This window comes from Rhea pennata, chromosome 3 (genome assembly GCF_028389875.1).
Source record: "Rhea pennata isolate bPtePen1 chromosome 3, bPtePen1.pri, whole genome shotgun sequence".
NCBI lineage: Eukaryota > Metazoa > Chordata > Aves > Rheiformes > Rheidae > Rhea > Rhea pennata.
This window is the reverse complement of record NC_084665.1, coordinates 96,965,926-96,992,419: the sequence shown is the minus strand read 5'-3', so window position 1 is coordinate 96,992,419 and position 26,494 is coordinate 96,965,926. Positions and strand designations below refer to the sequence as shown.

The 26,494-nt window shown below is 40.0% G+C and overlaps 1 protein-coding gene across 1 annotated transcript in view; it reads left to right on the top strand.

Moving 5' to 3' along the window:
* Window positions 1-514: 514 nt before the first annotated feature.
* The window catches only part of LOC134138905 (regulating synaptic membrane exocytosis protein 1-like), a 128,319-nt gene continuing 102,339 nt past the window's right edge, over window positions 515-26,494 (top strand). The window contains exon 1 of the mRNA XM_062573094.1: window positions 515-678. Within this exon, the coding sequence (XP_062429078.1) occupies window positions 515-678 (164 nt within the window). The remainder of the gene's footprint in view (window positions 679-26,494) is intronic.

Below are 26,494 nucleotides of genomic sequence, written 5' to 3'. Positions count from 1 at the left end.
CTGCCGCCCAGGAGGCGGCGGCGGAGCGGCTCGGGCTCCGCCTAAGCGGCACCAGCCCCGTGCTCCCTCCTCCTTCCAGCTCCAAGCTCGCAGCGGCGGAGCGTTTCGGCGGCGGCGGCGGCGGCAGCACCCGCCCTTCCCTGCCGGCCGGCCCGCGGCGCCCCCCGCCTCCCTCCGCACGCAGCCCGGCCGCGGCGAGCGGGAGCCCTCCCTCCGCACGCAGCCGTGCCGTGCCGTGCCGCGGCGCCCCCCGCCAGGAGGATGGGCTGCGGGCGGCGGCGCGGCAGCCCCCCAGCTCCCTGAAGCCGCCGAAACAAAGGGAGGAAGCAGCAGCAGCCGGGCTGGGTTGGATGCAAGCAACCATGAAAGGCTCGGTCTCCGCCTCCTCCGCTGCTGCCAGAGCGCTGCCGGCTGCTGCTGCTGCTCAGAGGACTACACAGTGAAGGGAGGCGGGGGAGAGGCTGGATTGGTTTGCCTTGCCAAGGTAGAAGGTGTAAGGGAGAGGCAGAAAAAAATGTCTTCTTCGGTGGGCCCCCGCGGCCCTCGCCCACCCACGGTGCCCCCCCCGATGCAGGAGCTGCCTGACCTGAGCCACCTGACAGAGGAGGAGAGGAACATTATTATGGCAGTGATGGACCGGCAGAAAGAAGAGGAAGAGAAAGAAGAGGCCATGCTCAAGTAAGCAGACGCCAGTCATTCATTCATTCAGTCACTCATTCATGCGCCGATTGCTGGCGGGGGGGAGCGGGCGCAGCCACACCAGGAGCAGGACGGTGCCCGGGGCCGGCTTCGCCCTGCTCCGGGCCGCCTTGCAGGGACCCCTCAGCGGGGCTGGCACTGCAGAGCCCCAGTCCTCCTCCGCCCCCGACCCATAACTTCCTTCCCCCTGGGCTGTCCTCCCCACCGCGGGAGCCCCCTCGTGAGGCAGAGCTGCCTTGCGGAGCCCGGCGCCACGGGACAGAGAGGGACGGCGGCCCTCCCCGCCCCGAGGGAGCGCGCGGCGGAGGGCGGGCGGAGGGGAGGGAGGAAACCCCGACACGGCGGTGAGGGGCGAGGTGGGAAGCCTTAGGGGTCCCCAAGGCGCCGCCTCTTCCAGGAGGGACTGCGGGGTGGGGTTTCCCTGCTCACGGGAGCCTCCGAAACTGCCGTGCTACCCCCACCTGGATCGGCCCCGGCTCCCTCCCGCCGCGGGGTGGCCGTATGTGTGCGTGTGTGGGGAGCTCGGCAGCTGCCCCAACCGCCGCCCTGCCCGCGCGCCCCAACCGCCGCCCCACCCGCGCCCCCAACCGCCGCCCCTGCCGCCAACCGCCGCGCCGCTCGCGCCCCTCCGCGGGGCCGCGCTGCCCTGCGCCGCTCGCCGGCTCCCGGGCAGGCAGGGGCTGCGAGGCAGCTCGCTGTGTAGACAACAAAGCGTTTATAATTAGAAAATAAATGTAATTAGTCGCACTGCTCATTACAGAGGGGAAGCGTGCGTGCGGGCTTGTGGGACGGAGGGGAATTGGGTTTATCGCGCTCCTGGCTACACGGGGAGGGGTGTGGGGAGCTCGGGGTGTTGGTAGATGCCATGTTTGGAAACCAGGACCTTACAGCCTCCGCTGAACCCTTTCTCTCTCTTTTCTTCCTCCCCTTCCTTGCCAAACAATGCATGTGACCACATTTTCTAACCTCCTTCATCAATAGGAGGCTTCAAACCTAACCTTACCAAATTGCCTGCTGTAAGTGAAGAGAATAAACAGATTAAAACTGTGGCCTGTGGAGGAGAGTCAGATTTTCTCCTTTTCTGACTACCCTTCAGGCCTATCACTTTGTGAGGGAAATGGTAGAATAGGTAGATGAAATATATACAAACCTTTTTGTTACCCACAATCTCTCCACCATGTAAGATGCACCTTATCTCATTCTCTTCTGATTACATATGTATGTGTTTGGAAGGGACCTTCAGAAGGGGTGACATGGTCTGGGGATTTCTTTTGGCTGCATCAGATATAAGCGGTTGGCAGATGTGGGTTCCAGCTCTTCCTGGTGGCTGCCGTTAACCGACAGAGATATCAAATCCCCACAGGCTCCGAACTTCCGTGCCATGTATTGCAAGTGATGAAGCTGGAACTTTATATTCTTTCATTATATTGCTGCCTCTGTCTTTTTGGTGCCTGGATTTGGATTTCCAGAGGAACTGGTGGAGTTCCCACTGGTGCTGATTTGCAAAGGTCCAGTTGCTAGTGCTGTGTATCACCTAGGACTGGGACTAATGCGAGGAAGGTGGTATCTGGATCTCGGTCCAAGAGGAAGAGTTCAGTTTGCTTTTGCTGTGTGATGCGCTTAGGGTGGGGTTAATCTTTGAGGTGCCATGGTTGATTTTCATCAAATGCATTGTAGTGTCAGTAATGTCAATGTAAGGAAACATAAGTGAAGGTTGCCTCTTTAGTTTTTATTTATTAGAAAAATATTAAAAGGAGAAATAGTTCAAAGGATCTAAACTGCATTTATCCTTCTCTCATTCCTTGTCATCTGTTACAGCTACTTTCCTATAAATATTACCTTTTATTTGATGAAAAAAGATTACTGGTTCTATGATGATGTTGTAGAGCAATACTATAAATCCTGTAGTCACTGCAAGTATGAACTTTTGTCAGCCGAGATGCTAATTTCTCAGTCCAGTTTTTGTTAATATGAGATAGAGGATAAATTTTCCTCCTCTTTTTTCTTCTGCTCTTCATTCGTATAGTCATTTTTGAATTCTGGAATTATAGTTTTTGTCATTTCTGTAGAATTCTGAGAGTCTTCAGCAGTTTCACTGAAAGGATGTGGGAGACCTTTTAAAAATAATTTTTAGAAGTCAAAAACAGTTTGTTAATTTAGCTTAAAATTACTTTATATTATGTTCAAAGATTTGTGATGCCCAAAGTTAAAAGTTTATTTCCTAAAACTGTTCTTTTAATTCAAGAGAATAACAGTTTAGACTCTCCATCAGTCTGATAAATTGTGATTTTAAATAGATTTTTTATTTAAATAGTCAGAAATTCATAGAAAATATACTGAAAAGTTTATGAACCTGTTTACTCAGTTATATCACTGGTTTACAAAAATTAGGTCATAGCAAATAGTTTTCATATGGATTATGATTTTAAATCTTATAGGAACTGCTATATTTTTAAAATCATTTACCTTTTCTATATGCCTAGCATTTACTTCTTTCCTAGGACAAGAATTAAACATGTCTTACCAGAGGGTAACCCTTATAGATTGGATTTTGAGGCAAGAATTTACTTCCATAATTTTGTAGAGCCATGCTACAAATATGCAATGGTGCTATCCAGATGACACAGCTATATTATAAAAGTCATATACCATCACTACCCCCTCCCATTATCTTCAGTAAAAGTTGTTCTGATTTTCCAAATGCCTCAACAAAACAGCCACCAGTTTTCATTTAAAACCACCTGGCAGAGAAATGTTTCCTTCTGAAACACCCACATACAAATCTGGAATGGCCCCTGAAAGTAAGGCTGATCTGTGTTGCAAACTAGGCTGCATTCAATCCCAGAGCAATGAGAGGGCTGAGACTTGGTGCCTCATGAATCGTAAGGGATAAAAAGGGTACAGCATTTCCTTCCTGTTCTGGCTGTCCTAATAGGTAGCAATAAAAGTTTCTGAAACAGTATTAGTAATTTTCATTTCCAGCATTCCTCATGGTGAAAACTGTAGGAAAAGTTGCTGGTTAAATTGCAGTATTCTTCACATAATGATCATAATATTGTGGATCCAAGGGAATGAATTTGAGGTGTTTCTGTGAATAAGTTGTACAGATTTCAGGAGACATGAAATAGGTAAGGGTCATCAGTGATGAGGCTATGTCCCTCTCCACCATGTCTGTACCTTTCTGTCTTCCTTAGCCCTGTTTCTGACCCTGAGCTAAAAGCATTCCTGTAAAACCTCTCTGCCAGTTCATGCTGACATCAGCACATACTGCAGTGTGCCTGCCTGGGAGCTGCTACAGGGAACAGGACTATGGACAATGTAATGCTTTCTCTGCTTGTTCTGGAGAATGATAAAAATGTATCCTTCTATTTGAAACCTTGTTTTGCCTGTCTCTCTTCAGGAATTTGCCCTATCTGTCAGTTTGTTGGCCTTCTGAGTTTCCTTCAGCAGTTTAGGGCTAAAGGAACTTGCCACATTCTTAGGATAAAGACCTTTGACTTTCAGCCTTTACTGGCCCGTGTGACTTCTATCCATCTCTCCCCCCCACCCCCTTCCCCAGTATTCCTGATCAGTGACAAAAACCCTGTCTTCCCCTCACTCTTTCAATATCAGATTTCAAACTGTCCTGTGTTGTGTTTGTGGAAGAGAAACCTTTTGTTACCCTCTTACCTGTTGAATGCCTTGCAGCAATGTTTTTGAGGGCTTTTGCTTTTTCAAGAATAGCTGCATCTTGGCATGAGGAACACTTCAGTGTTAGCCAATTCCCTTGAAATCACCTTTACCTCCAAGTAACAGGTTTTGCATTCTACTCTAATAGAATCAGTGTCATTATAGTTAACTCCTGAGAGCATATCCATGCATTGGTGCAATGAAGTACAGCCTCAGTTTGATGTATGTACTGAACACTCAAATTTTTGTAAGCACTGTGATGCTTACCTGGCACTTAATAAAAATTGAGGCACCTTGAGTGAGTCCACAAAATCTTTCCCTCATAAACACCTGAGAAGCCAGGCATTCCTGTGTGTCCAAGGCCCATAGCACGTGAGCATGTGCAGGCACATGAGTACTTGATTGCAGTGAGTTGCTTGGCTTGCTGCCTCTTGTGCTTAAGTGTGTTTGGGAGTCAGAAACTACAGTCATATGCTTAAGTCCTCTGAAAGACCTGACACTAATATAGCACACATCTTAGGCATGTGGATATCTGACTCAGCACTGAACACAACCTAAAACACCTATGGTACAGCAGTGGCCTCTTTCCCAACATGTATGCAATATTACTGCCTCTGACTAGCTTAGGTCTAGTAGCTTGGTGGTTAGGAAGTAGTTATCTAAACCCAATGCACTTCTCAGCCTGAAGAGATTGTGTGTGATAACTTCTGTAATCTGCCATAAATTTCAAGCATAGACAAATCACAGAACTAGATATATTTATATGTACGTATACATATAAATGTATACATTTAAGCTGAAGTTTGCTTATAAGCAGTTATATACAGTATATCATTGGGTTAGTTAAGTGTTATGCCCAAAACACAGTGTCTGTGAGCACTGCTAGTTGAGTTCTAGTTCTGTTCTGCTGGGGACTCTCACAGCCCAACAAGGCACCATCCACTGGCACAGTCAAAGTATGTTTTTCTCCGCTGCTTGTGAAACAGTAGCTGATCAAGAAAGAAACAGCTATAAATCATCCTTGGATAAATTTTGGTTAGAAATTAGGAGGAGGTTCCTAATTATCAGAGTAGTCATTTTCTGGAGCAAATTTTAAATGAGGAGAAAAGCTCTTACTACACTTGTGACGGGATTTAACAAGGTTGTCAAAGAGATTGTTTACCTTATATTGGCAACAGCAGGAAACTGAACTCTCAGATACAGGGGGTCTCTTGGGGTCACTTCTAGTTTTGTAATCCTAGCTGAGTTGCTTCACTAGAGAAGCCAACAGGTGCTAAAAGTCTTCCTAGATCTTTAACAGAGGTATTTCAAGAGTAACAACGGGGATAGTGGTTAATAATTAGGGAGGAGGTGATCCTAACATCTTATTTTGACCATTTACTGTGGTGCTCAAATCTGAATTTAGTAGAATTCAGGTTTCTAGACCAACAGAGATACTGGAGCTACTTACTTTCTAGGGCTGCCACATCCTGAAATCACTTAACATTTGATGAGAATCTGTGTTTATGGTGAAAGGTCCACAGATACCTCCTATAATCTCCTGTATGTGCCCAGGAGTTTCCAGTCAGAACTGCTAGGTACATAACTCTCTGAAGATTAACAGATTGGCAAGGAGGCACCTGTACCTAACCAGTTTCCTGGAGACAGTTTATTTCCCTCTTCACTTCTAACACTTGGACCATGCCTAACACTGGCAGAAAACAGCAAATTCTGCTCAAGACACAGTGGCAGCTGCCACTCTTGTATTTTGAATAGTAATCACAGGAAAAATAAGGAACTAGGGTTTCACAACCTTCCTAGCCTAAATGGCACAAACCCACCAGTGCTAATTTCCCTTCCATAAATACTAGGTAAGGGGGAGAGAGGATCATTCTCCATGCCTTCTGTTGAAACTGGGCCCCTATAGAGAAATGAATGTAAGAGTCATGGCCATCATGAGGAATCCTGTCATTATCCTATCTTTGGGATAAAGGATCTAAAACCTATCTTTAATCCTACTGAGAAGACGAAAGAAGAATCAAGAGCTCTGGGAAGGGCTTGTGCATTTTGCACTAAGGAATTAAAGGATAAAATAGTTAAATAAAACCCAATACACAGTCCTCTGAGTTAGGCTTCCTCTTGCTTATTTTTCCATAGTTTTATGAATCTCATTTTCCTTTATGTGCAATGAAACAGGAGGAATGGAGGCTACCCTCACCTCTACTGCTTGAAAGCCTTTTATTTTTTCTTTTTATTTACAGGGGTTTGGAACCATCATGTTTGAAGCTCTTTAGATGAGCAGGGAGCAGAATCCAGACTACCTGCTCTTTGGTAGGTTTAGGTACCTAAAATTGCCCAGATAGTCCCTTTCAATATTGCATTGTGCCTCTTCCTGACGAGTTTTAGTCTGACACTTCACTTTATAATACAAGTTGTGGAGGGTTGGATTTTTACAGAATCACAGAATGGTTGGGATGAAAGGAACCTCTGGAAAAAGTCTAGTCCAATCTCCTGCTCAAGCAGGGTCCCCTGTAGCAGGTTGCCCAGGATCACATCCAGTTGGGTTTATGAATATCTTAGGGATGGAGACTCCACAGGCTCTCTGGGCATCCTATTCTAGTGTGCTGTTACTTTCACAGTAAAAAAAAAAAGAAAAAAGCTTTTTTTTTTTTTTTTTTTTTTTTTCCCTTGTGTTCAGATGGAACTTCCTGTGTTGTTTGAGGTTGTTCCCATAGCCTCTTGTCCTGTCCCTGGGCACCACTGAGGAGGGTCTGGCTCTGTTGTCATTAGACCTTCCCTTCAGTATTTATACATATTGAAAATATTCACCCTGAGACTTCTCTTCTCCAAGCTAGACGCTCCTAGCTCTCTTTGCCTCTCCTCATATGTCAGATGCTGCAGTGCCTTCATCATCTTCGTGGCTCTTTACTGGATTCATGCCAATACGTCCATGTTCCCCTTGTACTGGGGGGCCTAGCACTGGAGACAACAATCTGGATGTGGCCTTTCCAGTGCTAAGTAGAGGGGCAGGATCACCTCCCTCGACTGGCAATGCTCTTCCAAAAGCAGTTGAGGGAGCTGTTGGCTTCTTTGCTGCAAGGGCGCGTTACTGGCCCATGTCTAGTTTGTTCTCCAGGAGCTCCAGGTCCTTCTCTGCAAAGCTGAACCCCGTTCCTCCCCAGGGGCAAGACTTGGCATTTCCCTTTGTTGAAAGTTTTAAAGTTTAGGAGGGAGACCAGTTGGGCAACACTACTCTAATATGTTCTCAGATGACTGAATCATTCAGAGGAAGGATTGCTCATCATCACTGCTCCCAGCAGCTTTCTCTCTACTGCCCAAGGCCCTTACTAGGGTGGGGAAAGACAAAATTGGATAGTGTTGATGCTAGTTTTGCCTTTTGCATACAGGAAGCATCAGAAAAACTTTAACAGCACTTGAGGCTTCAAGTTTTCACCACCCTGAGAGAGCAAATGTGACCAGAAAGGTGTCTTTATCTGTCAACAAAAGGAGACAGGACAGTAGTGAACTCGGGACTTCTAGGAGGCTAATCATGGCTTTTAGGGATTTTCAGAGAATTGATAGGGTGTTTTTCCTGCAGGAAGTTAGAGTAAATGGTCCAAGGAGACTGCTGTGTGCAGTTAGAATCTATACATAGCTGCACACAGATATGTTGTATGGCAATTATGAGACAAGCATTGACTATTCTAACAGGCCTACCTCCCTGCCAAAGCAGCAGCAGGAAACTGTCAGCAGACAACTGCACATTTGTAAGAATTGCCTCAGAAGCTGTGGAGTGGGAGATTATAGGGGATGACAGACAGTAATGAAGATCACTTCATGTTCTAGAAATGGACTTCAGATCTGCATATGCTAAAATGTTGGGAGGTTTAAAGTCCAAATTTTTATATTCTTTTCTGTCTCTTTTCAGTGCGTTTACTGAAATTCATAGGATGTTATTTCTGTACAGGCTTCTTCCCTCATGATTCTCCACTTGATAGAAGCCTCCAAAGCTTTTACCAGCTTTTGTCATGTAGGAAATCGGACATTGCAATAATACTTTGTAACTTGAAGTCCATGAGTCTACAAATTCATAGGCATTATTTGTGCCCTACAGAAAAGTGAAGGCAAAGATGGGATGAAAGAATATGATCTCTTGATAGGAACTTCTCAAAGTTGTTATAAATCCAGATCTTAAGTGGAATTACTCAGAAAATTGCTCTTTTCTAGAGGAGGAGGGTATACTTCCATTGGTTGTTCTGGAAAATGAACATGTTCTAAGAGGGAACTTTAAAGAGGTATTAAAGATTCTCAGTTTTGTCAATGCTCTTCTATTTCCTAAGTCTTATGAGAAGAACCTTTTTTTTTGATACGGGAAAGCAACTAGCCAAAAGGTAGTGTGCTTCCTTCATCAGACAATTACTGAACATTTTAGGATTTTAACTTAATACTTAAGAAAATACTATTTTAAAAATACTGGCTTAACATTTGCAACAGTTGTATTCAGGCTTGCTAGGAAGCAGTCCTTATTTAAAGTGGTAATTGACAAATAAAATCAAAATTTTATGTTTGTTTGCTGACATTTAGAGCCACTTAAAATTTCTAGTCAATTTTAGCTTTTCCTTCTTTCTAATCCCGGAGGCCAACTGCATTATTTTTCTCCCCTAGAAGTTTTAATTTCCAGTGAAATTCATCTTCCCCATTAGGCAAGGAACCACAGTGCTGGAATGTAGTAATGTTTTTTTTCTGGTGGGGGAAGGAAAGCTCTTAAGCACTGTAGTTTGACTCTAATTTCCAGTGGTGGTAAAACATACCTTATTGCATCTTATGCAATCAATTGCAAACTCAAAATGGTTTAATTCTGCTTTTTGGAAATATCTATATAAAACTTATAATTACAAGGATGATTTATATCTGACCAGGATTGTGTGATTTCCCGCAGTCAGGTCTGTATATTAGATCTATAAAGATGTAGATAGCTTGCCAGATCTCTGCATCTGTAAAGAGTTAAAATTGTTCATCCCCTCTCATATACACCACAGACATGGTAAAATATTATGTAATGTTTATGGTGCCTAGTTTTTGAGTTCAGGCAATAAATGTTTGGATTATATTTGATTTTCACAAAAAACAGCAGAAAAGAACGACACTGTTAGAATACTTGTTATCTAGGTTAAGACAGTTTGCACAAGGCGACCGGATTGCATTTTAATTCTTTGTACTGAACTGAAATATCATCTTTAAAATATAATTGCATATCAGATACTTATGTCCAGAGAGAGCTTTAAACAAGAAAGCCACGTTCCAAATATATTTCTGGAACAGTTACAGAGGCAAGGAAAACTAGTTGCAATTTTCAGAATAACGGCACACACAAAACCATTCATACATTTGCCACTTTAGAGACATGAAGAGACAAGGGCATGATGAATAACTGCTTCCAGACAGTTCTAGATTGAATTAGTACATCTATTTTTGCACTCATTTCTAAATCAGTTCACACTAAGTGTGTCTTATTATTTACAGTGTCAAGACTGTGCACTATGCTTATGGTAAGTGTTGTTGATCCTCATGAAGATTGGGCAGCATGTCTTATCGATGCATGCTTTTTTCAGATATGAATGTAATAAAAATGGATAGCTTTTGAAATCTCCCATTTTTTCAGTTAGTCTTTTCAATATTAAGCACTCAGTCTTGTAATCATTGAGAACTGATGTATCTCTCCTGATAGGTGCTTTTTGGTCATGGATGAACCTGGCAAAGAGAGTTACACTTCTTAAGGAAGACAGTGGTTGGGCTAACAAACTGTTTCAGATTTTCAGGATTTGTGGTGTAACTAGAGAATAGTTTTCTCTGTGTTTTGGGCTTTAGATAAACACCAACATTGTGTTAGAATGGTGTTGTATCAAAAACCAGTTATTATTTTTATGGTCTTTTTTGAGAGTTATTTTTATAAACTTTGCTATGTGAAATTTATTTGGATGTTGTTCATAAATGCAACAAAGTCCAACCTTATTATTTTGGTAAAAGTGCTATTATATTGCAGAGAGAAGTCTACTACTCTTTTACCAACAAATAGAGCTTTCTTTTTTGTTCTGAGAATTGCTAATGGAAGTCTTCATATGCTTGAATGATCTAAGAGCGAAGTATCTTCTCAAGTGTTTCTCTTTGTTACCAATACTGCATACTCTGAAGTGATCAGAGAAATAAATTATGTGCTCAAAAGTCTGTCTACTTCTTACACTATCAAGTCTAATAAAATATATTAAATCTTCTTACAAATGTAGCTTTGCTTACAAGGACAACAGACATCACATTTTGTAGGTGATGTTCAGAAAGATTATGTCTACTTTTTTTGTAAATGTAATAAGTATATTAATTTTAAGATCTTTAAATAAACTGTTATGCCTTCAAAATCATAACAATAAACTAGAATTTTGCAAAAGGTATATTGATACTGTCCTATTTCCAGATATTTAGCAAACCTACACCCCTATCTTTTACTATACAAACAGTCACAGAATCACAGAATGGTAGAGGCTGGAAGGGACCTTTGAACATCATCTGCTCCAGCCCTTCTGCACAAAAAGGGTCACCTAGAGCAGGTTGCCGAGGACCACATCCAGTTGGGTTTTTGAGTATCTCCAAGGATAGAGACTCCACAACCTCTCTGGGCAACCTGTTCTAGTGTTTGACCACTTTGACAGTGAGGAAGTGTTTTCCTGTTTTAAGTTTAAAGAGTTAAATATTTGCATAAGTATGGATTAATCATGTGGATGTATTCTGCAGGATCAAATCTTTCGTGATAGGACTTTTGAGAGAAATGACAATGAACTGGTTTATTTTATGTAAAAAAAATGTCAGTTTTGGATTATTGAATATATTTAGCCATTTTTCTAGTCATAATTTATTAGTATAGCTATGTTTCTGTGGATTTCACTGCTTTTATAAAAGGCATCAAGAGCAAAATCAGACATAATGCCTGAGTTTTTTAATGTGCTTTCTTTATACAATTTCTTGTGTACTTACATGTACTAAGAAAGTAGTCAGAGTAATTGTTCATTTATAGTCATTATTTTCTAGGTTTTTAATTAGCTTTTCATATGAAGTTATTTTCAAAATAAAGCCATTTGCAATTTTGCATATTTGCAGTATTAACTTTAGAAGCATATTGACATTTGACATCAGGAGGCCAAATTCTGTGCTGATTAAATGAAATTGCACTGATGTAGATGAAAACATAATGAGAAAGCTTGAACAGTAAAAGGACATGAACAAATGATGAGTATTTAATTTAGCTCATAAGTCTCTCTGGTACTGTGATTTACTGCGAAAATTTTAACATTGGATGAAAAATGTACATTACAGTTAAAAACACATACCTGTTTGGCAGAATAAGTGTGTGTGTGTTTGTGTGTGTGTGTGTGTGTGTGTGTAGAACAGCAAGGCAGCTGGTTGATAGAGTACAGAATGTGTGAGGCTAGGCAGTTAGGAAGAAAGGACACAATTTATGAGAACTCTAGATCATCCTAGTTTAACTCTATTGATTTTGGTCCTGGATGCAGAACAGAACTGCCACCTCCAGAGTATTAGGGCAATAGGTTTCCATTTTATGGATGAGAATTAGAAGAGCCTTTTTGTGTGTATTTGTGCATAAGAGTATGGAACCATGCCATACAGAAATATGTGCAAGTTGTTTTACAGGCTTTAATTGCAACATTATGTTGCCTAGCATCACTTGATATATGCAGAGTGCATTGGTCAAATCTGATCATGAGCTGAAACTGGGATGAAGTTTGCCTGCAGTCATATCACTTAAGATCTGACTAGTGTTGCAGTCTAACAAGGTGCTTCCATGGGCCAGCAAACAGTCGTACTGCTGGGGTCTTGTGCCTGCACCGAGTTTGATTCACTTCAGTGAATCTCTGCCTTGTGCAGGTGTCACTGAAAGCTCATCAGCTAACTGGAATAAGATACAAGTGTTGTTGAGTCTATTTAGATGGGATGCTTCACAGTAAATTTTGTATTTTGCAGTAGGAAGCACATTCTTCTCAAAATTGCTGTTCAGTTACTCCCCAACCTTTGCATAAAAAGTAAATTTAAGAAAAGTGAAATTAATTACATTTCTGGAAAAAAACATTTATCACTGTATAAGAGCACACCTGTATTTTTTTTTATTTAAGCTGTGTTCTGTATACCTCTAATTTCTATCAGTTTTAATGTATTTTGTTTTTCTTTGTATTCTCTATAAAGCCCTCTTTTCAAGCACTTATAGAAAGGTATTGTGTTCACTCTGAGGTGGGGATTGCAGAGTTATGTGGATTGATTCTGATAGTGGATATGTAAAAAGTATGTAAATTCCTTTGAGATTAAATGCACAGTACATTTTTCTTACATTTCAGAGCAAAATTAGATATTGATTTTTTAATGTGAAATCTATTCTAAGAATATAGAACCGCACAAACACATTTTGATTCTTGTATTTTGTGTTTTAAAATGATTTGATATTGATTGTAGTTTTATAATTAAGAGCTGTCACATTTATAAGCAAAATCTCTTAGAACTTATTTTACAAATTTTCTGTAAAACTGCATGAACTTAAAGCACAGCATTCTCCCTTTAAAAAGTATCATTCAAACAATTACAACACACAGTAAAATAACTTTGAACATAACTCTTTGGACTGGACTAACTGATCTGAACTCTTCTGACTGACTGAAATATTATTCACCTGTAACGTCCTTTTTTTCTGGTGGTGATCTTTAAAGTTCTAAACTTGTCCCTGTCTGATCAGGTTTAAATAGTCCCTGTGAAAAAGGAGCTGGCAATTTCAAGTTAAATGCCAGATGACAAAATGCTCTTTCTTCATGCAGCCGAGGTGATCAGATTCTTTGCTTTCCCAGAATTTATCCTTTATGGGATTGTAGAATTAGTGAAGTTGTCAAAGTGACAGAATCTTGAGGAGAACGGCAATAATGATACCGCTCCCTGTTATGGAGGGATTTTGTCCTCTTCTTTAGAGGGCTTGCTCTTTGGCAATGCGTCCAGCCCTGTCCCTAGGGAATTTATGGCCAGGAATGCCTTCTTCTGTCTGTATTTACATGTTTGCCATATTCCTCTCAAATCAAGACCTTGTCACAGTGATTCATGGTTTCTGTTGCCTTTAGATGGGTTACTACAACACACTGTGCATGGGATTACCCTTGAAGACAATCCTGTTGATCTCATATTGCACTTTTCCCTCTGTTTCCTATTGCGTGTGTTTCAGCTCAAAGCAGAGCTTTCCTTCCCGGGTACTGATAGAAGAAAGGAGGTCAGCTGAGACACACAAGAGAACAGTCATAAAGTAGAGAAGACAGGGAACTTCTACATGTAGTTTTGGTGGAGTGCCCATATATCTAATAACTTTTTATGAAAGCCCAGGTTTGAACATTGGGCAAGGTAGCTCTCTTATTGTATGAAAGTTGCAGAGGTGGGTAAAATCTAATCTTGTTTTCAATTTACTTGATAGTGTAAAACACCAGGTGTTAAATTTTGAAGACAAGCCCTTGCATGTCTGGCATTCATGGGTAAACCAAGCAAATCAGTAAGTAATTTCTGCAGCAGCACCCTTTTGACTCCTATGTCACAGACCAAGAACTGAATGAACAAGACAATTAAAGTGTTTTCTCTGAAAGAAAAGAAAAAGTGATGTTTCTTCTAGGTTAAAGCTGACGGTACTGGGAGTATGTGGAAGCTTTTTTTTTGTTGTTGTTGTTGTGTTACCATACACTGTCTAAATCTAGCAGTCTGAAGTGTTTATCCTATAAAGTCTGGAGCCCATCTTATGTGATGCCAAGATGTCCATACTTCCAAGAACTGTACCCTAGAGCTGTCAGTCTCATATTTCTCATAAGTCTCAAACCATTTTTATTACATTTTGTAAATTTGAAAATTGCTTACATTGTCTCTTAATTAGAAGACATGTCAAATTATATATACCATAATACAGTGGTGCTTCCCAACTGAAGCCCAGAGTTGAATGCTAAACTAATTTATGATATACTTCTGTCTTGACAAAATACTCAAAACCAAGCTGTTATTTATTATCTATATATGTATTATATATCACATATATTAAATAACATATATATGTAATACATGTAGGTTCAATCAAGATGATTTAAAACAACTGGAAGATATATGAAGTTGAAAGCCTTAATGAAAAACATACTATGAGAAAAAGACAGAAATACATCATAAATAAGAGCTTAGTTTTGAGCATCTTAGGAACACATACAGTTATTTATCTTTCCTCCTTCCAGACATTATAATTGTGCTCTTGATAAATTAAAATCCTAGACAAATCAAGTTGGCTTTAAAAGCCATTCTATTCATGTTAATACTGTATTTCTGTTTAAGGACAGCTGTCTGTAAAACTACAAGGAAATTGCAAATGTTTTTCCATGTTTCATTCACTGCAGATGTCATGCTCTGCTCATAAAATGTTGCTAATGGGACTAATTGTGTGATCGTTGCTCAGAGGTATGAAGCACAGAGTACATACCGTTCGGTTAGGTTAGGGCTGAGTATATGTCTGTGCTGTCCCTGGAGCTATGATGGCAGCATGAAAACCATGCCTGTGCTTTCTTTAACCTAGCTAGCACAGGTTGCTATAAGAGCAAGGGCTGCTTGCACAGAAATTCAGTGTAGTCTGCTTTCCTGCCTCTGACAGTTGCTAACAGGAATGCTTTTGCTCAGGGAGGGACAGGAGAAATGAGATATATGGTGTGATCTTTCTTGCCTGGTCTCCAAGGATGGGATTCAGTTACCTAAACACTGGTGTCTGGTACAATTTAAGAAGCCCAGTGGTACCCTTCCTGGTCTTTAGTTGGGCCTCTCTCTTCCTGGAGAGGGTCTCCCATAGATCCCATGGTGTATCTGCCCAGGCCTGAGAGAATCTTGGATACCACAAGGAATTTCAGATTTTGTTAGACACCTATCTTACACCATTGAATCCCACCCTTAGTTCCCAGCTCTATTGAGGGCAAGGCCTTCTAAATCTGAGCATACATGAGGGAAGAAAAGGGTGAGAAGTTGCTTTATTTTGAAACAGACTTTGCAAGAGAGGGCAGCAGTGGAATGGAGACGACTCGGGAACATGCTGTGATTTCAGTAGCTAACTGGCACTAAAGTCACTCAGATACATCATGAGTAGGTATTTCCTTAGCTGGAAGCTGTCCCTGGACAGTCCTGATGTCATTGCTTGACACTGGACAAAAGCTTGACACCGGACAAAAGCAATGACAAAAGCTTCATCTTAGTCGACTGATCTGACTGTTTTCAGATTTGTACAACCAGTTCAGTTTCACATCTTCATGCCTGTTGTTGCACAGGCTGGCTACATTTAAAGTTAATAAGGTTTGCCTGCTTATCCTGTGGTCTCACTTTGACAGCCATGCTGGTAAATCCTATCATACAAATAAGGATATTTGTACAGCCATACAAGTGCAGCAGGTTTTTATTGCCTTAGTTTTGTCTTTCTCAGCTTAGAGTTTGAGGATTTTGAAAAGTATCACATGGAATACATGTCGTGGCATTGTTTTAAAAGACAAGTGTTTCTGAGAGTCTTTTCACCTGTGTTGAACTATGTTGAACTAATGCATTGTGGCTGCTTTTCTTCTAACTCAGTAACTGTGTTCATTTTTTTTCCAATTATACTTCAATAAAATTATTTTAAAAAACAATAAATATCACATAGATGCCTGCATAGAAATGTAACTACTCCCAAATCTGAACATTTTGGCCTTTGTGTTTTGTTTTGTCTACCCTCTTCTCCAAATCCCTCCTATAGGATTTTTGAGATCATCATCTTTCCTTTTAGGGATCTGTCATTTCTCATATAATGTATTATAGCTACATGAGGTAAGAGCATGTTTCTTTCCCCATGAGAAGTAGCACTTCTGGATTGTGAATGATCATTAAACTAGCATCAATGAAACAGGTATTTTGTTTGATAAAATCCTTATTTAAATTTATTTTTTTTTTAGTCTTAAGTCTCGTGACAGCTTAGGTGTCTTAAATGTTCTCTCAAGGTAACCACCAGATTCCTTTAATAAGAAGAAACTGCAGAAATGGTCGGCATTTTGTATTATGCTGGCAAGGCCATTTGCTAGAAAAACAGTGGTTGCTTAGTTGCCATGGGAGAGCAAAAATGAGGAGAGGAGAACATGAAAGAACAGACTACAGTCTTGTGAGGGACAGCAGAAAAGGTAAATGTGCTGGGCAAGTGAGCAGGAAACCATGAGAAAGTACATGTCATTTGGGACTAAAAAAGTTGAACTCAGGGTGCATATAGGCAGATTTGTGGGGTTAAAGAGAGGAAGGATATGTGCCAGAAGAAATGGCCAAAATGTGAGAGAAAGGCTGGAATTAATAGGGATAGGATCCTGGGGAACCTGGCAGTAGGCTGAGAGTGATGCAGCTGCCTATTTGCCTGGTATACAACAGGGGTAAAATAGCACTTTTGTACCCTGAGATGGAGATAATGAAGTGATGGATTCTCTGATAACAGACCTGGAACTTGCGTGTTTGTGTATCATCTCTCTCACTTTGAGCTGGAGATGGTTAAGCACACAATTCAGGAGGAGGTGAATGTTTATTTTCAATGTGAAAATAAAATAGAAGGCAAGTAGAAAACAAGAGGTTTAGGAATACTCAGTGTCTGAGCCAATCTCATGATTGTGAAGAGAAGGGTCTGAGTCATTAGGTTCAGAAGCTTGGGGCTTGGCAGTGCTCCTTGCCCAGCTCTCTGCAGGCTCAGATGGTGCGGTGAGAGCATCCAGAAACACAGAGTAGCTGGACCAAGACAGAAACTGAACACCTCAGTGCTTTTGAATTCAATACCCTTAGAAACTCAACATTTTGCAATATCACTAGCTATTCCTGAGCTGGCCCTGTGGTCTTTACTGGAATGTAGGTCAATGTAAGAGGTCTGGTCTGGTTTAACAAAAGAGAGTAGTTACATCTCCTTGTGTTTGTAGCACAGGACTTGTAAATCCAGCCCAGTCACATCCCAGAGGTACTAAACCTGAGACTAGTAATCCAACTTGTTATTTTCCAAAACAAATTCTCATGATTGTTAATGCAGTCTCACAATTTTGGGGCCTTTGTTATTTGGAATGTTTGAAATTTGTCTTAATCTTATCACTTATAAGAAGAGTGCTGCTTCTGTTTAGGAAAGGACCTCTGCTGCCACAGGAGCTGTGAAACAGAGGGTTGGGCAAAGGCTGTGCTCTTGGAGTTTGCATTCCTAACAAACACACAAAAATAAGATGAAGTGTAAAGTACACAAGCTTATCAGCTGTAAGGCAGCAGTAAGTACTATGTTAGTCTTGAGGCTCCTAGGCAGGGTGCCACCTCCCCTGTGTCTGTCCAGCCTTGTCAGCTCTAGCCTGGCATATTGGAGGTTCTGTGCATGTGCACATTAATCTGTACAGGCTCAGTGCCTGAGGGAATGGAGTGTGTTTGTGTGTTTTTGTTTTTAATTAAAGGTGACATCTCTGCTATTTGGGTGGATAAAGAATGAAGTTAGGAGGGATCAGGTAAATGGAAAAGAAAAAAAAGCATAGGGATGTTGAGGTTTGAGAAGAAGGTGCTAAGAGACTGAGCAGGCAAGAAGAAAGAGAAAGGAATGGTGCAAATCACTATGCAGCAGAGAATTCAAGCAAGAGTGTACAGAGTGATCTGAATAGCCAAAGGTCCCTGCTTTGCTGAATCAGGAGCTGTTCTTGGCTAGGAAAGCTAATTCTTTTCTGTACTTCTTTTTTTCCAGTGGGTGGAGATCTCCCTGAAAATCTGTGTGTGTGTATATTATATATAGTATTATATTAGACTCTCCTATGTGTTTATACATATGACAGTAGTAACAGCTGGCTCATATGAGTTGATTTGCAATTGGTGTAAATGGTCTTTCCTACACCTGTGACAACTGAGGCACAAGAAGGTAAGGAGACAGGCAAAGAGTTCTCTGCAGAAGAGCATGAAGTAGAATCTAAGCCTCTCGAATCCACTCTAATGCTCAGTGCATGAAAGCATCCCGGAGAGCTTGTCTGAAGGGCAGCTGAGACAAGAAGCCATCTATCTTAGCAGGAAATTAGTAGTAATAGAAATGGATTTGTGAATACAAAACATTTATTATTCATCAACAATATTTCTTTGCTGGCAAAATTGGTGGATTTGCTAGATCTTATTTTTTTTAATGTGCTGCTGGGGAGTGAAGAAGTAAACTGGGAGAGCATTAGAAACCTTTGGCTACTTAAGTATTTAGGATGAGATACATGAGTGCATAATCTCATAGATTGTATAGTGTCATTTGAGACAGGCAAACATGACTGCAGGTAGCCTTGTTTTACTCCCCACACTTCTGGGTTTCAGGGACCTGCTTAGCTGATCTCACCACCTGGAACAGCTGGCTGGTTCCTCTCTGTTTTCCTCAGTGCCTCAGGAATACAGGACACAACATCCTATACCACAAGATCCTATAGAGGTAGCATAGAAGTCTCTGCCTAGATCCTGCACTCTACATACTATGAAACAGCTGGGAAGGGGAAGAGGAACAGACTGAGGTGAGGCAGTTCCAGTTATCCTTTTCCTCTGTGCAGAAGACCTCACTGGACTATAGTGCTAACCTTATTTTCATAATTTTCATAGTTGAAGACTTTGAGATTGTCACGCAGGAATACTGTGGTTAACCCAGAACTGAATCTTGTCTTTCCTGAGCTGATCTAGGTCTTTCTTTTAGAGATGTTGGAGAAAATACAAGTATTCCAAACTGTGAAGAGAAACAGATAAATGGTAGCATCATCCTGTATCTTGGTAGCCAGATGATGGTTGTGAAAGAGGTGAAAGAGTGTATTGATGCTATATTTTGGAGGGGTGATTGCAGCAGACAGTCCTTCAGTAAAACTTAGTTTGACTGTTTTGGATGGAAATAAAGATAGAAGGATGTGGACTTTAACATGGAGCAGGTGTCTGCCCCAGTATACATAATCAGGGATGCACAATGAAATCTCAACCTGCAATGTGTGTAGTCATGTTCTCACCGCTACACAAGCAGATGCAGTTGTTTAGAGGCTGTTGCTGACCACAAATATGCACACAAATAGGCAGCAGCCAAAAGAAGATGGTTTCAAATGTGTGATGTTCACTAGCCAAAACAGAAGGGTGTTGGGGTGGCGGGGGAGGCAGGAGAGAGACACAAGTATGTGGATATGCCAGGGAAGGAGATGGAGGGAGTTGGGATATTCTTGAGGATGCAGTAAGGAAGGAGGTCATACTGATTTTCCCACCAGGGCACTCTAATTGAATAGTTTTTCTTTCCTTTTCCATCTCTGATTTCTGGAGAGCGGACTCAGATGGGTATTTCAAATCTGAGGTATTTTGTAGATTGGAGTTGATGGCTTTGGTTCTATCAGAGTTCTTGGTCTTTAGTGTGGGGAAGAAATACAAAATTGTGACATCAGCTATTTGGTTTCTCAATGGTATCTCGCTCCAAAGTTCATGTGGTAATTTCAAAGCTTGGAATTTGGGCGAGTCAGGATATGGGAGTGACTGCCTCCCACAGATGCCTCTCGTAAGTCACTGTGCTTCTAGCTTTAGCCTACACCAGCCACATCTGACTTAAAAATAAACATCTGTAATATGATTTTTCCACTATGCCTATTGCTGTATGATGCTGTGATATACACTCAAATGTCCTAGTGGTCATCCTTCATGAGAACAGGGTAATGAATACTGCTCTTCTGAAAGCATCAATTACTTTTCCTTTCTTTTAAATTACTGTAAAATACCTGAAAGATACCAGCCCTCAATATTCAGATGTCTAATCACAACTGATGTGCACTATGCAGAGCTTGTGCTGTGTTCCAGCAGTTATGGAAAGGTCACTTTAAGATGAGATAATGATTCATTTTCCCAGTCTTTTGTACTTTTTGTTGAACCTTAATGGTTGGGATTTCTCAAAAGTGGTAACTATGATGGGCATTTACAATATAGCTGCTTGTTTGCCAGGAATTACAAACGGAATCTGATTTTTTCAAAGATGCACTGAGCTGCCATAAGGCTCAGTATAAGTGTAGCTGGGAGACTTCTGACAGTATATAATAAAGGTCAGCAGCAAATATCAGTCATTGTCATCCAGAAAATCTGTCTTTGTTCTGCAAGTGCTGCTCTGAGATTTGTACATCTTGATTTCACCTTAAGAAAGTATCAGCCTGGATGTTAAGTTATTGGACAGAGACTTGAGATACAATTAATCTTTGCATGATACCATTCTGGGCAAGTTTAAATCTGCCTTTACCTCAGCTCTGTATTTGTATTTTTTTTTTGTCCAAAATTGGCCATGCAGGTAGCTGACACATCCAAATGCTGGCAGCTTGCCAAGACCACATCTAGATTGTGGCAACTCCAGATTTTTATAAAGAAACACAGACCTCACTATCTAGATTTGATGTTTGTGCTCCCTGCACATTGTGAAGATATTTGTGGCTGCATAAAGGTTTGGAACACAACCAGGGTTCTTCATTTGTTGAGATTTCATGCTTTGGTATTTGATGATGTCAAACATTGCCAACTCTATGAACAGGGAGCATGTTTCACAGAACTACATTTGCATAAAAGTGCATGCCATGAGAAGAGGGAGTAGGATATTCAAACACTTTGTGGTCTTATTTCATTATAAAAGGTGGCGGCAACCACTGACCCCATTTCAGAGCTGTTAATCCTTATATTGCTCCTTGGCCACCTTTGCATTGTTTAAACAAAGTGGACTCAAGACTGTGTTGCTGTTTTTACTTCTTACATAATTATGCAGGCTTTATACTGTACACCAAAATATTTTTTTTCCTCTAAGTCATATTTATAGTGCAATTCAAGGCCCAGTTGTTAAGAAGAATTGGAAATAAATGCTTAATTTTTGAACAGGAATCTCTTTTGCGCTGGTTGCGTGATCATGAATTTGCCTTCGAGGGCTCTGTCTTCGGGAAAAATTGTGGCAGAAAAGCTATTCTCCAGGTTGGTCAGTGTGATCATTCTCAGTTAAATTTCTGTACTGCTAAACTTGATGAAAAAAAGATGAAAAAACTATAGCTAGGAAATTGTACTGAGACTCTTAAAGCACATACACAAATAAGTACAGTTTGCCAACACAGTATATAGCAATCGATACTAGTAATAAATCAGAACATAGCTGATATAGTTCTTCTATATCAGAAGTCCTTTATTCCAGTCTCCCCTCCAAAAGTCCTCTCTCTCCAAACACATGTATTTTTAAAAATCAAATGACATGCAAAAAATGTAAAACATTTTTTTAAAGATATTGAAGGGAGTTATTACAAACTCTTTTTGTCAGACTTTTATATAAACAAATGTAATCAATATGTAGAAAAGAATTGATTTTAATCTCTTTTTAGACAGAATAGGATCTGCAGATAACAGTAAAAATAAATGCAGCTCCATTTTTAACAAAAGACATTTTAAAACCCTATTTACATCTTCTGTTAATTTTCTCAATTGTTTTAATTCACTGAAAACTTGAAACCATAGCCACACTCCTTCATGAGTTCATGAGACATTTAATATGAAAATCTTTCCAATGTGCTTATAAAAAAAAATCTAAAACAGTCCTTCAAAGGGATTCCTGTTTTTTTTTTTTTTTATATATTCTTTTCCTGTAGGTCTTGCTACTTATTGTAAAGTTCTATTTAAATCATAATCGTGCTAATATAGAACTCAAATTATTAGAATGAAAAGTTTCACTACTTTTTAGACCTTATTTGGCCCTTAAGTGGACTCTATAAACTTTGGTTTAGTGTATAATAAAGCACAAATAAAAGAACCTCAAAATATAATTTTATTTCCAAGTGTAGCAGCCAGCGTTCTGTATTCTGAAGTATGGGAAAATACTGGAAAATTTAGTGGCGATTTTAGAGGCTACGGGTACATGGGTCCTGAAGAATAATATACATTCAATATTTTTGAAAGTGGATGCTGCAGAAATTCTTTTTTCCCACCACATGATAATCTTATACATAATGTGTGTTCTGCAGGTGCTAAGGGACTTTCTTCATTTATATTCCTATTTAATCTCAGGAGGGAGGGCATACTGCTGATGAACAAATTTACATTAAGTTCTACTCTGCTGAGAATATGTATAATTTTTTTTTTTACTGATACTATTTTGACAAAAATAGCAATTTGTCACAAACTGCTTCATTTTAAAGATTAAAAATCTGAGCTCCTCAGAATGCTTGCAACGAGTACCAGAACTGTGTCAGTTTTTTGGAAAGGGTTGTTGGGCAATGTACAGAGAAGTTAATGCCTGAAAGGACAGAAAAATGCGTGAAAGAGTAACAGAATACTTTCTTAGGCTAAATTTTTCAGATGTGAGACAGATACCAGTTTGTGAATCTGGAAATGAATTTCTACTGGACCCAGTGAGTTTTCCATGCTGTTGCTTCATTATTGTCTCCACTGGTGACTGGTGCCAGTCAAACTTTACTTTCCCCTCTTGTTTTGTTCTGTAAAGAAAATGAAGTACTGGGTGTATATAGACGACGTATTAAGTGCACAGGAAAGATTTCAGTAGAAACACAACAGCTGGAACCTCAGGCAATGTCGGAATTTTATCCTTCTCCTCTCCCACCCTCCCAGCCTGCAGCACAGTGTGCTGCTATAGCAGAACCTTGTGATTGTAATGACTGATCTCTTAGTCTGGAATGGTGTACGATAGTGTGCTTTCCTGAAAGTGCATGTAGAGGTGCAAGTTCTTCTTTTTAAATATAGTCAGTAAAAGCTAACACATGGGGTTTCCTGCAGCGAGTAACATAGCATAGGTGGGTGTTTGGATATTTGTTCTAAGGAGCAGGAAATTAGATTTTGTAATCTCATAGTCACTAGTTCCATTACTGCTTTTTACAAATGTAAGAGGTAGAGATAAGTCTGGTTGATGTTGCTAGTGAGAGGATGGAGGATTTTGTGGAAATGAGACTGTTTGGACCTTTTAATAGATCCTTTATGGATTTTTTCTTCTTCGGGCTGTTTTAAGTTGAAGGTTTATATAAAAGTGTAACTTTTTAAGGGGTGCTAGATGGACACTTCTCAATGATATTCACAATTTATTCTATTGTTTTAGTGTGCTTTTTGTTTAGAAATCTCCTGTGCTTTCTAATTTAGCACCAAATTTTATTTTAGACAGATGTGCAAAATATTCATATTCGTTTCTTCAGCTGGCACAGCAAGGGGGAACTAGTTACTTGCCAACTTCTAGGAGATATGTTTGAGGTCGAGGCTTGCTTCAGTAATACACCTTCACGACATGGATGAGCGAACAGAGTGATAGGAGAAACTTTATCTACATATTGTTTGAATGCCTTACAAAGCATTTTTTTTCTTTTTAAACATATATGTTTTTGTACATATATATATGTGTGTGTGTGTGATTTTATAGATATAAACATTGTATTTTTAGTGGTTGCTAACAAAAATACAAGCCTTGTAGCACTCTTGCTTCCTCCATCTATCTCCTCTCTTTTCTTCCTTTTTCTTTTTCCTTTCCATGTCTACTCTATTCTCTCATTATTCCCTATTTGTTTTTCTTCATTTCCAAGTTCATCGTCTCTCTTCTGTACATCAGGTCTTGGCAGTTTCTGCTTTTAGTTGTATAGTTCAGCTTCTCTGAGACACACTCCTTTTGAGACAGAAAATGATGTTAGTTCATGAGACTGCTATCCTTATTCCATTCACTCCCAACTTTTGGCCTAGGCCAGTAGCCATCTATATGCTATACACATTTGAATAGTCCACATCTTCCTATTTAAACTGCAAGCAAATAAAACAGCTGCATCTTTGTATTCCCCAAAATATTCCCTTTCCAAAGATGCTAGAAAGCACTTAATGAGGTTAACAAAGTGCAACAAATGTGGAGTTTGTAGGCCAATCTTTAATGAAGATAAGAAACAAAAAGCTTAGAACTACTTTTGAAAAATCATGTTAGGGACATGTGAGTTTTGTATAGATCAAGTGCTTCTGTTTAGCCAAGCTAAGCTCAGAACAAGACCTGAAATACATTTTCAAGTTAGAATAGCCTATGGCTGGTAACAGACCCCTTTTTCAGAACTAGGGAACTAAGAGTTAAAGTTTTATAACTGTAGTTTTTCTCAGTGACTTTATTATTCCTTGCTATAGAGGTGTTTGGATGAGGAAAGACTGGGTAGAGGCTATCGTGTAGGGCAGTCTGAGCTTTTGAGAGCTGCCTTTGTAACTTCAAAGTGCACTGGTTGTTTTTCCTGACCTTTTCACGAAATGAACCCAGCATGTATATGAAAATAATGTGTTGTTTAACGATTTTGTGGTAGTAGTCCCAACAATATCTGGTTGATGGAATAAAATTGAGACATGAAATAAATGAAGAGTTCCTCAATATGCAGTTCCATAATGAATTTTCTGTGTTTATGTAGCTCCTATACCCTTTGACTGATTAGACATGAGCTGGGAAAGAAAGATGTCCTTAAAGTGTGCAATGTACGTAGTCCCAGATTGGATTATCAGAAGGTGATGCATTCATTTCCCAGACCTATCTCCCATGAAATATAGTTAATATAAAGAGAGTTAAATCTTTCAAAATCCATAGCACTTAAGAGCTGAAGGATTTCTGTGATCTCTTGTACTACTGCTTTGACAGCTGGGGTCCAGGCCCGAATTCTAGGGAAGGCTGAACACCTGGAAAAGTATCTAGATAGCTAAATTTAAGCTGGTTATGTTTTGTTCTGCTTGAGGGATTTTTGACCTTCTTAAATAAGCACTTAGTTTTGAAACTTTTTTTTTTTTTTTTTTTTTTTTAACTGAAAACTGTGTCTTATATGAAGGAGGAATGGGAACACAAATTAAACTTGTCAGCCTAGGATGTACTGCTTCTCCACAGTTATTAAGTCAATACACAGTAGGGAACGCAGACTTGTTTAGAGTAAGCTGCAAGAACTAGGGGAAGAGACTACTGCGAAGTATTGTGTGAGGGCTGCTGCCTTTTGAGGAAATTGTGCTTGGTGGTGCATTGATGACTGCCTTTCTGATAAGATGTAAGTAGTAATGACCCCACATTCCCTGAATGCAAGTGAGTCATTGGAATCAATCAATTAAGTTGTCTGAGAGTATTTTCTGTAGAATCATTCTTTAAAGATTTGGTTCATCTGGCTCTCTTTTCCTAGGAAGGAAGTATTTTTTTTCACAAGAAAAGATGATGAAAATCATAATGATTTAAGCCATTTCTGCAATACACATATGCTCCAGAATACATATAATGACATATCTCCCCTTCAATAGCTGACAATAAATATATATTTTAGGACATTATGTATTTGTCCAAGCAAGCAAAGAGTTTCACAGCTTTTCACACTTGCCTAAGGATTCCATTCAACTATTGTGGGTAGTCAGCTGTCTTAGTTTGGGAATCCACAAAGGACTAAAAATGTGTACAATTAAATGTCATCTATTTTCAAAATCAAAATTTTTCATTACAGTTTTATCTACATTAAAGTATCACTATACTACAATTAGATTTTTGATGATTTAGGAATAGACTTCAGGCAGTGGTGGAACTGAATAGTTAAGCTTATTCTTCTGCTGTGCTTGGCAACATATATGGAGATCCTAAATCTTCTACTTTCATGAAAATCGGTGGAAATCGAAATTTCTCAAGAGATTATGGAACAAGAGATTGTGGAGGGAAAGAAACATAACATGTTAATCAGGGGTGCTACTTGTCTAGGCTTGTTTTTAAAGGAATTTCTGTTAGTTACAGTTATTAACTATATTTTTTTCCTCTGAAAAATCCAATCCTGAATGAATGGTGGATATTTATCTTGTAATATGTCATAACAAATATGAAAAGTGTAGTACATTTTGCGTGATACTGTCTACGGAGACTTGTCGTGAAGTCTTGCCCCATTGAAACTGATGGACGCTGTTCCCACGACTTCAGTGGAGATGCAGTGTTTCTGAAAGAGATTTGGAATGCCGATGTATTGAATACCTCTGTCTACTGCTGGTTTAGTAACATCGTTTCTTACCATTACCCTAGCTTTGATGAAACTGTCACTGTGGTGGCCAATAATGG